The 14788-nt window shown below is 37.8% G+C and overlaps 5 protein-coding genes across 5 annotated transcripts; 3 read left to right on the top strand and 2 right to left on the bottom strand.

Annotated features, from left to right (window-relative positions):
- Nucleotides 1-314: 314 nt before the first annotated feature.
- GLRG_08859 (uncharacterized protein) lies at nt 315-565 on the top strand (the record flags this gene model as incomplete). The annotated part of the gene is made up of 2 exons (XM_008099544.1): nt 315-415; nt 460-565. 2 exons carry the CDS (start codon nt 315-317, stop codon nt 563-565), a joined length of 207 nt encoding a protein of 68 aa, XP_008097735.1.
- A 7773-nt stretch (nt 566-8338) lies between these two features.
- On the top strand, nt 8339-8844 carry GLRG_08860 (uncharacterized protein; the record flags this gene model as incomplete). The annotated part of the gene is made up of 2 exons (XM_008099545.1): nt 8339-8712; nt 8763-8844. 2 exons carry the CDS (start codon nt 8339-8341, stop codon nt 8842-8844), a joined length of 456 nt encoding a protein of 151 aa, XP_008097736.1.
- Nucleotides 8845-9113: 269 nt separating this feature from the next.
- On the bottom strand, nt 9114-9605 carry GLRG_08861 (uncharacterized protein; the record flags this gene model as incomplete). The annotated part of the gene is made up of 1 exon (XM_008099546.1): nt 9114-9605. One exon carries the CDS (start codon nt 9603-9605, stop codon nt 9114-9116), a length of 492 nt encoding a protein of 163 aa, XP_008097737.1.
- Nucleotides 9606-11835: 2230 nt separating this feature from the next.
- Nucleotides 11836-12676, bottom strand: GLRG_08862 (MFS hexose transporter; the record flags this gene model as incomplete). Its single annotated transcript, XM_008099547.1, has 2 exons — nt 11836-11982; nt 12050-12676. The coding sequence occupies 2 exons, from the start codon at nt 12674-12676 to the stop codon at nt 11836-11838; spliced, it is 774 nt and encodes a 257-aa protein (XP_008097738.1).
- Nucleotides 12677-12948: 272 nt separating this feature from the next.
- Nucleotides 12949-14130, top strand: GLRG_08863 (NADH:flavin oxidoreductase/NADH oxidase; the record flags this gene model as incomplete). The annotated part of the gene is made up of 1 exon (XM_008099548.1): nt 12949-14130. The coding sequence occupies one exon, from the start codon at nt 12949-12951 to the stop codon at nt 14128-14130; it is 1182 nt and encodes a 393-aa protein (XP_008097739.1).
- Between the last annotated feature and the right edge of the window lie 658 nt (nt 14131-14788).

Consider the following 14788-nt stretch of genomic DNA (forward strand, 5'->3'; position numbering starts at 1 on the left):
AATAGAAGGGAAGGTTGAGTGCCAGTTCTGAGACCGATACTAATGCGGTCGATTCTAAGGCTTCATCCTACGATATCGTCAAACAACTAGATATCGAATCTTACAGGCCAAGTATAGAGGGAGACCTATGGTATTTGTCCGAGACTGATCTCCAATTCCTTTAAGACGGCACTGGCGTTCTGGGAGTCGGAAGTTGTGGTGATTTATATCCCAGTTATATCGCGTGTGCACACGCACTAGCCAAGGGCGATGATATTACGATCCGCAGGCAGGACACGCTACCTGATGATGCAGTTGTACTGATCGCTGGCTTTATGGTGAGCGCTCTCCTATTCTTGCAGTCTTTCGGTCTTGTGGCTAACCAAACCCAGGGATCTCCCACCGTCTATCTAGAACAAGTCCCTGGCATAAATGAGTACGTGGCTTGTTTCACAGCTAACAGTTAACTAACTGAAATAGGGTTACCGATGCTATAAAGGCAGTACTCAAGACGACCAATATCTTGTCATTTGACGCTGTTATTCCTAACGAGATAGGAGGAATGAATTCTTTTGAGGCACTCTAAGCGGCATAGCGTTTTAGCAAAAGTGTCCTAGACACTAATTGTGTAGGACGAGCCTACCCGTTTCTATAGCAAACGGTGCGCTGCCTTAAAGACATCCCTCTTGTTCCAGCAGCTAATTGTCAGGTGCCTGGAGCGGGGCCCTAGGGGGGCACTAGAGTAGGACTAGGACTAGATAAACTAGTTACTAAAGGAATAATAAAAAAGGAAAACTCTATAGAAGATAAGGGTTAGAGGAGGTATATTAGAATAATTATTATAATTAAACCTTAACTACGCCTATTACTAACTTTTTTACTTAATACTATCCCTACCTCTAATACGTTTTAATATCTCCTTATCTTTAGGTGTATTAACTACTAAAGTAGTAATAATACCTACTAGATCCTAAACTATAGCCTAGTAATAAGGGAGCGCTATAATAAGATAACTAATACTTAATATAACTAAGTCTATACTAGTAAATAAGTAGTATGTTATTAACTTAAGTAAGCTATTAGAGGAAAAGCTAAAGGCTTTTCTAGAGGAGAAAGTAAAAAAGGTAAAAAAAAAGAAAATAATTAATTAAATTAAGGCCTTTTAAAGTAGTATATTTATAAAAGATATATAAAAGGAGATAAAGATAACTACTAATCCTTAACTAAAGACTAAGTAACCTTATACTAATATACTCTTAAAAAGATTACTTACCTTAAGGTATAAGGGGAGAAGCTAAAATAAACTATAAGAATTCTTATTTTAGTTAGAAATACGTTTTAATATAGTAAGAGATAAGTTTATAACTAATAATAATAAGATAAGATATACTAGTACTATACTAAAAAGTAACTTAGTATATAAATAAAAGAAGTATATAGGTTTTTATTATAAAAGTAAGATTAGTAAAGTGCCTTAAGAAGTTATAAAAGACTAGCTAAAAGTAGATATTACTAATAATAATATATAGGCTTTTAGTACTACTATAAAGCTAAACACTATATAATAAGCCTTAAGCTAGTTATACTAATAATTTATTAATAAGTATAAAATAGTTAAGAAGGAGTGCCTTAACCCCTAAATAGAGAGGTAGTAAGTAGTTTATATTTTAAACTAAGTACTCTTAGACCTAAAGACTTATATACTTACTAAGGGGCTACTAGCTACCTACTAGAAGTTAGATAATATAGTAAAAAAGGTAAAAACACTTACTAAGACTTATATAAAAGAGGTATTAAGAGGATAGCTAAGGTAAGGTTAAAAGAGAAAAGGCTACTAAGAGGTAGTAGTATAACTAATAATTATAAACGCCCTCTTAACTAAAGCTATTAGTATATATATAATATTAATAGCTATAATATTAGTAAGTATACTTATATTAAAGCTAGGGGTTAAAAAAAAAAAAAGTATAACACCTTAGCTAAAGGGGACCTAAGGACTACTTACTTATTATAACTATAAGAAGCCTAGGCACTAGTTAGTTAGGTATAATAAAAAGAAGTACTATAAGTATAAATAACTATAATATTTAGGGAGATAGTACGCCTTAGTGTTAATAAGGGTTAATAGTATTAAGCTCCTTTAAGATAAAAGACTATATTACTACTTTAAGGTAGATTTTTATACTAAAATAAGTAGTATATAAAAAAAAAAGAAAGTATTAATTAATCTTAGTGTAAATAAGAATATACTATACTAAAGAATATTATATATAAAGGTACTAATAGAAGTAAGCTAAAGGGGCCTAACGCTTTAAGGTATATAAAGAGGTAAGGCCTTAGACTATAGAATAAAGAGGGTAGTAATAAAAGTTATAGATAATATAAAAGTCTTAAGGACATAAAGCTATACCTTTTAAGTTAGTAATATAGCTAGGTATAATACTATCCTAAGGATCCTCTAGGGATAAGTAGTATAACTAAATATAAAGTAAATAATAATTAGTTAGATATACTTACTAAAAAAAAACTACTTCTAACTTATCTAAAGTAAGTAGGAAATTAAAAAGGTATATAAGGAGTTAAAAGCTATTCTAGCTTATTAACTAATAATCTACTACCTATAATATAGAGGGGATAAAGGAGCACTAAAGATACCTTATTATAACTAAAAAGAAGAAGTAGAGGCTAAATAAGATAAAAGAATAAAGGCTACCTTACTAAAGGCCTATAAAGAATAGGTATATATATTTAATATAAGCCTAGTAGCCTAGCTAGTAGGTAATAAAGGCTACTTATATATAATTAATTTAGAGCTAGGGGTAAAGGCGCTATTTAGCCTTATCTACCTATTAGCTAAGAAAAAACTAAAGGAATTAAAGATATATATTAATAAGTTACTTAAGAAAGGCTAAATTAGACACTTTATAAGCCTAGTAGGGGCACTAATCCTCTTTATTCTTAAGAAAAAAAGTAAGCTATATCTTTATATAGACTATAAGGGGCTTAATAAAGTAACTATTAAGAATTATATACTACTACTCCTTATTAGTAAGATCCTTAACTATTTAGTAAAAGTAAAGTAGTATATAAAGCTAGACCTAAAGGATATATATTACTAGGTAAGAATTAAGGTAAATAATAAATAAAAGATAGCCTTTTATACTTACTATAAACACTTTAAATATTATATTATACTATTAAAGCTAGTTAATATACTAGTAACGTTCTAGGTGTATATTAATAATACTTTTACTAGGCTAGTAAATATTATATATATTATCTACTTAAATAATATCCTAATCTTTATAAAGGATAAAGAAAGTTATATAGAAGTAGTTAAGTAGGTACTAAGCTAGTTAGATACTATAGGGCTATATATAAACCTTAAGAAGTATATTTTTTATACTTAGTCTATTAGGTTCCTAGGTTTTATAGTATCTAATAAAGGGATTACTATAAAGTATAAGTAAGTATAAGTAATAGTAAAGTAGCTACTTCTTACTAGCGTTAGGGAGATCTAGGTTTTCTTAAGGTTTATAAGATTTTACTAGTAATTTATTAAAAACTACTCTAAGGTATATACACCTTTAATAAATAGGCTAATATTTAAGGTAGTAAGGGAGTAAGTAATAATATAGAAAGTAAAGAAGGCTTTCTATAAGCTTTACGCCTTATTTACTTAGGCCTTAATCCTTTAGTATTTTAACCTTAAGTTACTTATATAAGTTAAGATAAATATATCTAACTTTATAATTAGTATAGTAATATATTAGCTCTATAAGGGAGTATAGCACCTAGTAGCCTTTATATTATAAAAGCTATAAGGAGTAAAACTTTATTATAAAGCACTAGAGGTAAAGCTACTTATAATCTATAAGGTAGTAATTTACTAAAGACACTACTTACTATATACGTAATATTAAATAGTGTTCCTAACAGACTATTTAGGGCACTACTACCTAGCTGCTAAGCCCTAACTTAATAGTTATTAGGCCTAGCTACTATAAGATTTATTATTATTTAACTTTAAGATTAAGTACTAGCTTAAGAAGGATAATATAGTAAATAGGCTCTTATAATAGCTAGACTACTAGCCTACTAAGGAGGAGGAGAGGGAAGCGTATAGTATATTTTTAGTAGATTTCTTTAGTAAATTTAGAAAATAGGTTATAACGTTTAGACGTAGTAAGTTACTAAGTCTTAGGTTACTAGACTAAGGATAACTTACTACTAACCTAAAAAATAAGATTATTATAGTATAACTAGTAGATAAGTAGGCCTAATTAGAAAGGTAGTAATAACTAAGTAGTTAATAAATAAGGGGAGAGGATAAAGCACTATAGTATAATAAAAGACTATTTATTTCTAATAGGTATATAATAAGGATAAAGTTACTAGTAGTATTTTATAATAAGCTAGCTAGAGGTTACCTAGAAGTAAACTATACACTTAAATATATTAAATAAATATATTTCTAGAAGTTAATAAAGAAAGACGTTAAGAAGTATATAAAGACTTATATAATATACTAGTAAACTAAACTAAGGTACTACCTACTATATAAAAAGCTAGCGCCCCTACTAGTGCCTAGCTAGCTATAGGAATATATAACTATAGACTTTATTATAAAGCTACTAAAGTTAAAAGGCTTTAATAGTAAGGTATATAATAGTATTTTAGTAGTAGTAAATAAGCTTATAAAGTATACTATTTACCTACCTACCTAAAAGACTATTATAGCAGACTAGCTAGTAACCTTCTTAGTAAATAAAGTGTTCTTAAGATTTAGTATCCCTATAGTAATAATATTAAATAGAGGATCTCTATTTACTAGCTATTTCTAAGTAGTAGTGTACTACTAGCTAGCTATTAAGTAGAAACTTAGTACTACTTACTACCTTTAAATAAATAGATAAATAAAGTAGTAAAATTAAAATATAAAACACTTCTTATAAGCCTTTTATAATATAAAGTAAGATAATTAGGTTAAATAGCTTCTAATAGTAGAATTTATTTATAATAAGGTATAGTATAAAGTAACTAAGGTATTACTAGTAGAAGCCTTTATAGGTTACACCTTATAAAACCTTTATAATATAAGACTAATAGGATAGAAACTAGTAGAGGTCTTTATAGCCTATAAAAAGGTTAAGAAGCTAAAGAGCTAGAGGGCTACTATTATTAGTATACTAAAGTCTATAAGCTAGACCTATAAGAAGTAGTATAACTAAAAAAAGATAGATATTAAGTTTAAAGTAAGGAAAAAAGTCTTATTATTAGCTAAATTTATTAAGTAGAGATAACTATTAAAGAAGCTAGTAAATAAGTATCTTAAACCCTTTATAGTAATATAAGTAGTTACTAGTAAGAAAGCCTATAAGCTAGATATAAAAATAAAGTACTATATTTATAATATATTCTTATTATCTTAGCTAGAGAAGTTTAAGGGAGCACTAGTAAAGCCTTAGCTTATCTAAATTAAGAAAAAAAAAATATATATATATAAAGTAAACTAAATAGTAGTATATAAAGGACTATAATAAAATAAGTAGTACTTTATTAAATAAAAAAGATATAGTAAAAAAAAAATTTTATAAGAGCTATAAAGAAATATATCTAAGGATTTATAATAAGACTATAAGTAAGGGGTTACTAAGGGGGTATAAAAAGGACACTAAGTAGAAGTAAGTACTTAGCTTAGGGGGCTAGATTTTTTTTATTATTTTTTAGCACTAAGGCTAGGAAGTATATAGCCTAAGGGCTAGATATCTAAAGCCTATAGTAGCTAAGAAAAAAAAATAAAACTAAGAGAAGGCCTAGGGGGAGGGGGGTACTAAGGGGGTAGTAGCACTTACTTCTCCTTTTTATCTTTACCTCTACTAGGCGTACTAAAGGCTATATTACCTCTAGACTAAAAGTTAAGGTTAGTAAAGTACTAAAATAAAAGTTAGTAACTAAGGAGTAGTAAGAGGTTACTAAAAAGGGAATAATATATAACCTAAAAGTAAGTAGTAGCCTACTTAAAGAAAAAGGCGCCTTAGGCCTTAATAGCCTTAGTCTACTCCTTAAGGAGCGTATTCTAGTGCTAAAGCGCTATAGTAGCTACCTTAGCTAACTTAGCTAGGGAGGTAATAGTAGTAATAAAAGCCTTAAGGGCTATAACCTTATAGTTATAAAGGAGCTACTTTTTCTCCTTAGCCTTAGCCTTATACTTAGCGTTAGGGGCCTTAGTAGTATTTACCTTCTTTTAAAAGGCTTTTTTAACTATAGTCTAAGTAGTAGTAACCTCCTTTTATATAAGAGGTTAGTTAGGGGGTAGTTATAAAGTATTAAGAGGAATATACTTTATAGTAGTAGTAATTAATATATATAGTACTATTATAGTAAAAGGCCTTAAAGATATTCTTAAAGGTAAAAGTAGTAAAGGTTATAGTATAAGTAGCCTATAAGAGGTTAGTAAGAGGTTACTAAAACACCTCTTATTAGTAAAAAAAAAAAAAAATATAAAAATACTTACTTAAATATACTTCTTACTATATATTTTAGTATACTAAAAGTACTTATTACTAGTAGCTAATAGTATAATTAAGACTAAAATATAAGTAAAAAGGGGCCTTTAGGGGGCACTAAGGCGTTAAATACTTACTAGTAGTCTTAAGGTAGTAAGAAAACTTAGCCTTAGTGTTAGCTATATTTATATACTAAATAAATATAGCCTAAAGGTAGTAGTAGTATAAAATAAAATAAACTATAGTATAGTTATTTTTATTCTTTTTATTTAAAAAGCTAATAAACTAAGGGGGTAATAAGAGGGTAGTAGTAAGGCCCTTAGTGCCCTTAAGGGTAATAAAAGTAGTAGTATTAGTAGTAGTAATAGTATTAGTAAGTATAGTAGTAAATATAATAGTAGTAGTAAAAAAGCTAGTAGTACTAGTATTATTACTAGTACTATTATTATTATTATTACTACTAAGTAGTAGTAATAATAATAGTAGTAAAAAAAAAATAATAATAATATAAAAGTATTATAAAAAAAAAAAAATAAGTAATAAAGAAATTAATAAAAACCTAAGTTAATTTAAATTACTTATTTTAAGTTAGTATTAAAAAAAAGGCTAGTTATAATAATAACTTAAGCTTATAAAGTTAAGACTAAATAAGCCTTAGTAAGAGAGGCTAGCTAAGACTAAGGGGTTACTAGTACTAACTATAAAAAGTAAAATAAGAATTTTTTTTTATTATAAAAGTAGTATAACTTAAGGCTTAATAAATAGTTAATAAAAAAGCTAAATATTATAATAATAAAAATAATAAAAAGTATATAGTACTTAAGAAGGTACTATAAAGCCTAGTTAATAAAAAGTATTAAAAGGTATTATAAGTAAATAAAGTGTCTTTATTATAAAATAAGTAGTCCCTTACTAAGTAAAGTAATATAAGACTTATACTTTAGGCTAAAAGACTAAACTACACTAAGGGGGTAGTAGTTAGGGCTTAGCTAGAATATAATAGTATAAAGGTAAGGCTAAAAGTAAATAGTTAGCTAGGGAGATAACTACCTATCTAGCAGCCTACTAGGCCTAGTAGGCGTTCCTAGATATCTCTTAAGATACTAAAAGATAAGTATAAGGCATAAGGCTTAGCTATTAGATAGTTTAAGCAGCTAATAAGGGGACTACTAGTAGGTAGCTAGCTTAAGGCCTTAAGAGATTAGGAGTTAGGCATAAGGCTTAGCTATTAAATAGTCTAAGCAGCTAATAGGGGAGCTACTAGTAAATAGCCTACTTAAGGTCCTAAGGGCAGGACCTTAGAGGGGGGGGATTATATTAGGTGCCTAAAGCAGGGCCCTAGGGGGGTACTAGAGTAGGACTAGGACTAGATAAACTAGTTACTAAAGGAATAATAAAAAGGGAAAACTCTATAGAAGATAGGGGTTAAAGGAGGTATATTAGAATAATTGTTATAATTAAACCCTAACTACGCCTATTGCTGACTCCTTTACTTGATACTATCCCCGCCTCTGACACTAATGCAGATGGAGCAGGTGAACCAAAGGTATTGTCTGCTGTGGTCTCTAGTTAAGACTTAAAAACTGACTTATGACCAGATTTTCGCGACCGCCAAAGATAACTTTGAGACTGAGGAACTGATGCGAAATGCCTGTACTGATCTAGGATCTTTGGCAGGTCTCTGTGTCAACCCTCTAGATGGTATTGAAGCTTGTTCTCTGCCTAGAAACAGCTTTTCTCTGGGTAAGACATACTCTTGACCCCTGCGACATTTATTAACACTTTATACAGCTTGGAGTATTGGTTGTTTGATCGCCGTCTCCCGTGGCCACAAGCTCGACCCTGTAACAATGCTGTTAAAAGAACAAAACGGTGTCCTACTCTTCCGCGGAAAGATCACTTCAGTCACACGACAGATTGCTAGGGGATTTACTAGAGGCAGTGTCCTTCTCTCCTCTTTTGACGGCAACACCTCATCCAGCACTTCGCTTTTTGTCGAATTCGAAAACGAGAACCTCTGCGCTGTCCTAAAACAAGAAGGACAACAAGACAAAGCCATCGCAGTAGTTCCGGACATCATCTGTTTCCTAGACATTGCCAATGGTGCCCCATTGGGAATCTCAGACTACAAGTTCGGGCTGAGAGTCAGTGTTGTTGCGCTGAGAGCGCCGCCAATCTGGGCAACGGAGAAGGGATTGAAAATGGGCGGGCCATCAGCATTTGGGTATGTGCTAGCAACTCGTTCCAGTCACGTGAGGCTAATGAAGAAAACAGACTCAATGTGGAATACAAGCCTGTCGGCACTGAGGCATATGAGGCCCCGAAGAGCGTTTGGGAGATGTTTGGGGCGGAATAAATATGCTCGCTTGGGGGACTATATTTATGGGAAATAACTAGAGTGTTATTGAATTTACCGATTTGTCAATCTTCGAGTTGATTATAGCACATTAGTCATATGTATTCGCGATCTATCTTGCCCCGGAGAAATAGAGTCTAGTCCCCATTTCCTGAGGAGGGCGGATACCCAATCGTCGCTGGTGGTAGTGTCGAATTGGTTACTTGGCCAAGCTTTAACATCCTCACTTGTCCCTTTTCACAACAATTAGAGCACTTCTATCTCACACCCTAAACGCTTGTGCAGGCGAAATCGTAGCCGAGCAGTAAGCTGTAGCCGCCTCCTGTGTTGCAGAGCGTTTCCGTAGAGCTACCGTCCTCAAACAACGCCGGAACACAGGTCTCGACCGCCTTGTTAGTGGCCCTGTCGACCACGGCAGTGACCTCTGGGGTGGCGGTCCATGGAATGTCGTCGTCGACGCACGCAAGCTCGAGTTCGTAGTAGGTGATGCCGGTGTTGACGTCGGTGACGTTGAAGGGGTTCCGGCAGACGGGCCCGGTGGCGTACCCGCTGCTGACCGCCCGGATGGCGTTCCACGTCCGCGTGCCAGTGGACGGGTCACAGAAGTCGTAGAGGTCCTGCGTTGTAGTCGGCGTGAAGGGGGACCAGGCAACGGATAGGTTCTCGCGCATCACAAGAACGTGCCCCAGGTTGATTGGGGGGAGCGAGGCCGAGGTGACGGCCGCAAATGAGGCGGTGCCAAGAAGAACAGAGAGCTGCATTGTGTTTCGACCTTGAGGTACAAGTGTTATTGGTAAAACAAAAAGGAGGATTGAATGGCGGTGATAGACAAGAGCAAGATGGGCAAAGCACATATTTGGTCTGCTTTTCTTGACACCTATATAGCTCGTTGGGAGCTTGGCGTAACCTTGACCTCTATAGAAGCCCCCCTCTGCATCGTCAACATCTGACATTTGTGTCGGGCGTTTCTTACATTCAGTGGCCCGTTTGTCGAGATTCGCCCGACCACTGCGCCCGTATTCCCTTCAAGTCAAAAGTGCCAGTCGCAGGATGCTAGCCAATCAGAGCTGAAGTCTATCAAGTCAGATTTTAGGAACGTGTGGCACATTTGAATCCCGACACGAAGCCGCTTGAGAAGTAACAGTCTCTGTATGGTACGACGGTCTTATTCCTCCCACCAAGCGATGATACCTTACCCCCGACTCGAAGGAGAGGTCTTCCTACCGGCTTCAACAAATGAATCGATAAGATTTGCAGTAAAAGCCTGCGTCCTCATTTAAGTCATCTTGCGAAATAATTACACATGTTGTTTTGGTTATTGGCGCTGATAGCTAGTGACTGGGTCTGCCTGGAGTTATTAATCCTAAAGCAACAAAAAAACAAAACTGGGGGAGTGGATGTCATCCTGACAGCGTTGCAGTGACGGCAAACTGATTGTATTTCCTATGAGATGTAGCGTTTGCATGCATGGTGGAGGCGAAGTGCGAGGTGCAGATGCAAATGTCTGCATTGGGGAGCATGTCAGCACGATGGAATGGGACTTTGGTAATTAGCCGGTCGATACATCGAGATGTCTGCCCCAAACATATGATGTCAATTAGCTAGAGAGGGGGAAATGCAGTATGACAACCGCAATCCTTCCCAGCCAGACTTCAATCTCGTATCATACAGTTTCCCCTTTCTGGCCACAGGAGGCAGGCATAGTTACGGGACTACAATGAAAAGGCTTCAGGGTGGTCTTCAAACTAACCTTGGGCAATTGAATTCGGTTTCCATCGACAAAGAGGCTGCGACTTTCACTTTTGGTGGAGGGACTCGCATGAACAAGCTTCTTGGTCCTGTCAGTGATGCTGGGTTCAAAATGTTTAAGTGTCCCTTCCGTCAGCTGTGAGTCTTTGTCTAACACGCTCGGCTCTGGAAGGATGCTCCTGTCCTAGAATAGTCAGCATCACGCCTGGCGCCAGCGTTTACCACTGGCAAGGAATTCACAGGCTTTTCTTGGATGTGTTACAGTCCGTACAACGCAGTCTTCTGTGTAAGAGACGCTGCTAGTGACATCTCAAGACAACAGTCTTTCATCAACATGACCCTGACTAATTAGGTCATTGTCGCCAAACAATCTATCAGTGCTAGTGATGTACTAGTAGCACTACTGTCAACATTATTTATATAGCCTAGGGCCCTGCCTGTAGCCATAGAGATTGCCACTCTATAACACTGTAAAAGGTTACATAGATATATGATAATAAATTATCAGAAGTAAGAGCACTAAGCACACGAGAGGCATGTAGAATTAGATGATTAAGAAAGGCTTATTTCTCTAGCAATAGTAACGTAAAGAAAGGATCCTAAACATACATATGTAATTCAAGTAATAAGTGAAAGACCACTTGATATGGCACCTGATAGACCACCTGACGGGCCCTGTATGAAGCTATTGCGATACAAATGCACTGGCTGCCGCTTGATATACATTGTCAGGTGCGAAGCTGTAGTGGGTAACAAAGTTTATTAGATAGTCTTCACCTCTGCCACCAGACCCACCAAGGCTTAGTACAGGGAACAGTGGGCGTTGGCCTCCCAGAGCGTATGTTGGTAGGCACGAGCAGCAACGTTACGCCAGGCAGGGGACCTTTAGCAGTCTTCGCTGTGAGCCTGACTTTCGTGAAGACGCACTGGATCCCAAAAGGCAGGCCTGCGAAGCCTCAGTGTGTGCCTGGAGAAGCGTGCTGCTGGTTACCTTTCTGTAGTAGCCAGCACTAATGATAGAGAGTCTCCGGAAGGCTATGAGGGCTCGGTATATGATGGGTTTGTCAACTCATATCTGGTGTGCGAGAATCGCACCAAGGTCTCTGTGATAGATACTATCTATTGTCTAGCATAATGGATATTTTACTAGGCTTTTCTTTGGCTGTTCTGTTGTGCTTGGGTAATATAGCCCTTGAACTATTGCGCAGGAATTTGCTTCATAGACATTTCATCAAGTTCATCTTATGATCTTCCAGCAACTTCAGGTTGGTAAAACCAGAGATATACCGTGGATAATACCAAAAGGCCACCAAATATAAATGCCACTTTGGCTCCAAGGTCTGCCTGATCGGGATTAAAAAGGAATGGGATAATAAATGCCCACATAGTCTACACATTATTATTTTAGTAGGGGCTTCAACTGTAACATTAGATCTTTGTATGAAGAGCGACTTACGAAGAGTCCGTTTTGAAGAGCTAGAGCAATGGCTGCAGTCTTGGCTCGAAGACGCAAAGTTGCGATTTCGGTCAATAGAGAGTAGGCTACCGCGCCAATTGTAATATTGTAGATGAAGCAATACACCAACAGCAAAGCAACAGCTACTTTTATAGCTCCAGGTGTGGACGTGACAGCCAAACCGCCGGTTATCATCAAAAGGATGGTGAATGTGCACATGCCCCAAAATGTGAGGCCGCGGCGACCGACCTTGTCAATAAGGAACCAGGAGGTGATATTCCCGAGCATAGAGAGAACCTGTTGTACAATTGCAAGTGTAAAGCTTTTTTTCGCAGAGTATCCAGCAAGCTGCTGGTAGTATGTTGAGTAAGCGGAGACGAAAAAAGCGCCACACAAAGCTTGTATGCTCAAGGGAGCAACAGAAATGCTGGTTCGGCGAAGGTTTGGCTTGCGGAAGCACTCGGCGAAGCTAGCACCCTCAGTTTCCTTACGCACCTCGGCAAGAGTCCGAGTAATAACGGAAAGTCGCTTCTCGGCCTGGACAGTATCGTATCCGAGACGGCTTAGAGATCTAGCGGCCTCCTGCGTGTCACCCTTGTTGACCAGCCACCACGGCGACTCGGGCATCTCCAATCTGTGACGGAATCACCGTGGACGTTTTTGCTTGATAAGCCGTCAGCATCGCCTTTGTTGCTGACTCCATTAATTACGTCAGAGCATTGGAAACAGAAAGAATGGAATGTGGCTGAACCGTATATAATGAATTAAAAGAAATTACGATCTGGCTCAGGTTTTCTCTAAAATACTCCGAACTGACTTAGTCAACGCTCTTTTACCAGAACCCAGCATCTCGACCACCCTCAGTTCTATCCTCGCCCCAGAACCGGCCTTCACCTATCATGGCTTCTTCCAGCATCTCAGAGAGCAAACTCTTCAAGCCACTCAAGCTTGGCAATGTTCAACTCCATCATCGTATAGCTATGGCGCCATTGACGCGATATCGCAACGACACCAACCATGTTGCCATGCCTTTCGTCCAGAGATATTATGGCGAGCGCGCTTCAACCCCAGGCACACTCATCATCTCGGAAGCTACTGGCACTTCAATGCAGGAGACGGGCGTACGAAACGCCCCAGCCATAGTGACCGACGAACAAGTCGAGGCTTGGAGAAAGGTCATAACTGCGGTTCACGAACAGAAGTCGGTGTGGTTCCAGCAGATTTGGGGCCAGGGACGGGCTTCTGATCCTGAGTATCTGAGAGAACGCGGTTACGAATTCCGGTCCTCTAGTGCTGTATCAATGGAACCCGGAGCGCCGGTACCTAAGGCTATGACAGAAGATGAGATTTCGGGCGTGATACAGGACTTTGTGGACACCGCCAAGCGAATTGTCGCTGCCGGTGGTGATGGAATTGAGATTCATGGTGCCCATGGTTACCTTATCGACCAGTTCCTCTCGGACTCGATTAACCAACGAAACGACAAGTGGGGAGGTTCAATCGAGAACCGATCCCGGCTCCTCCTTGAGGTGGTCAAGGCAGTAGTTGAAGCCATTGGTGCTGAGAAAGTAGCACTCAGGCTATCACCATATGCTACCTTCCAAGGCTCGAAGTCATCGGACAGTCATGGTCAGTACACCTATATTGTCAAGGAGCTGAAGAAGATGAATGTTCCCTTGGCCTACCTGTCGCTGGTTGAGGCCCGTGGCGACCCTGCTATGCTTCTGGACCCTGAGCAGAATTCGGCAGCTTCTCAGCAAACGCTTGACTTCATCCTTGAAGTTTGGAACAATATGTCCCCTGTCATTGTGGCTGGGAACTACAGCCCAGAGACTGCTGCTCGGGCATTAGAGGAGCAGTACGAAAAGTGGGATGTTGTTGTCGCTTTTGGGAGGAGTTTTCTCGCGAACCCTGACCTCGTTTGGCGTATCAAGCATGGTGTGCCGCTTTCGAAATATCATCGACATTCCTTCTATATCAAGGGTTCTGAGATTGGTTATAACGACTATACCTTCAGTCAGGAATATATCGACGCTCGGAGGGAGTGGGCTGTCGAAAACTTAGACTCAAACTCTAAGTAGTAATCGCCACAGATGTGGCGCGCAAACCACTCGGAGAGGTATTTTTACCTGGCATTGTCTCATGTGTAGATTCCAGAGGGTTAGATTAACTACATTACATTCTTCCTTGCAGATGCTGCGGTTCATCACCCATAGTTATGCCTCCGTTAACATTTTCCCTGGCCTCAATGCCATTCTCAGGCCAGCGATCATCTAACAACGAAAAGTCCTTTTGGCTTCTTTGAGGTTGGTGCAGGAGTCTTGCGACGCTCAATGTTAGCACTAGACAAGTATAGCATGCCCTTTGGCGCCCTTGCCCCGTCCGTATGGCTGATGAATATTGCCTACTCAGTCAATTAGAGCTCCATATACATGTTGAGCACATCGCCGCTTGTGTCTTCCCAAGGTTCCCAGCCATAGCGCTTGTAATCTGGTATGTTCTAAATCTTATTGGGCATGTAGGCCACCTCGCGTGATGACAAATCCTTATTGAGCCTCAGGTGCGTTCTACTCCAAGCACCATCATACCCCAGGGTAGTGAATTGTTCTGGCTCCCCAAACAGGCTGAAGTTCTCTTCAGCCGCGCGTCGCTTGATAGCCCTGGCGATAGTATGGATTTGCACTCTGAAATGCCATCTGCCACTGCCACTGCCATAGTTTGACCTAGGACTGGAGTTCC

The sequence above is a fragment of the Colletotrichum graminicola genome, assembly GCF_000149035.1.
Source record: "Colletotrichum graminicola M1.001 genomic scaffold supercont1.43, whole genome shotgun sequence".
Lineage (NCBI taxonomy): Eukaryota > Fungi > Ascomycota > Sordariomycetes > Glomerellales > Glomerellaceae > Colletotrichum > Colletotrichum graminicola.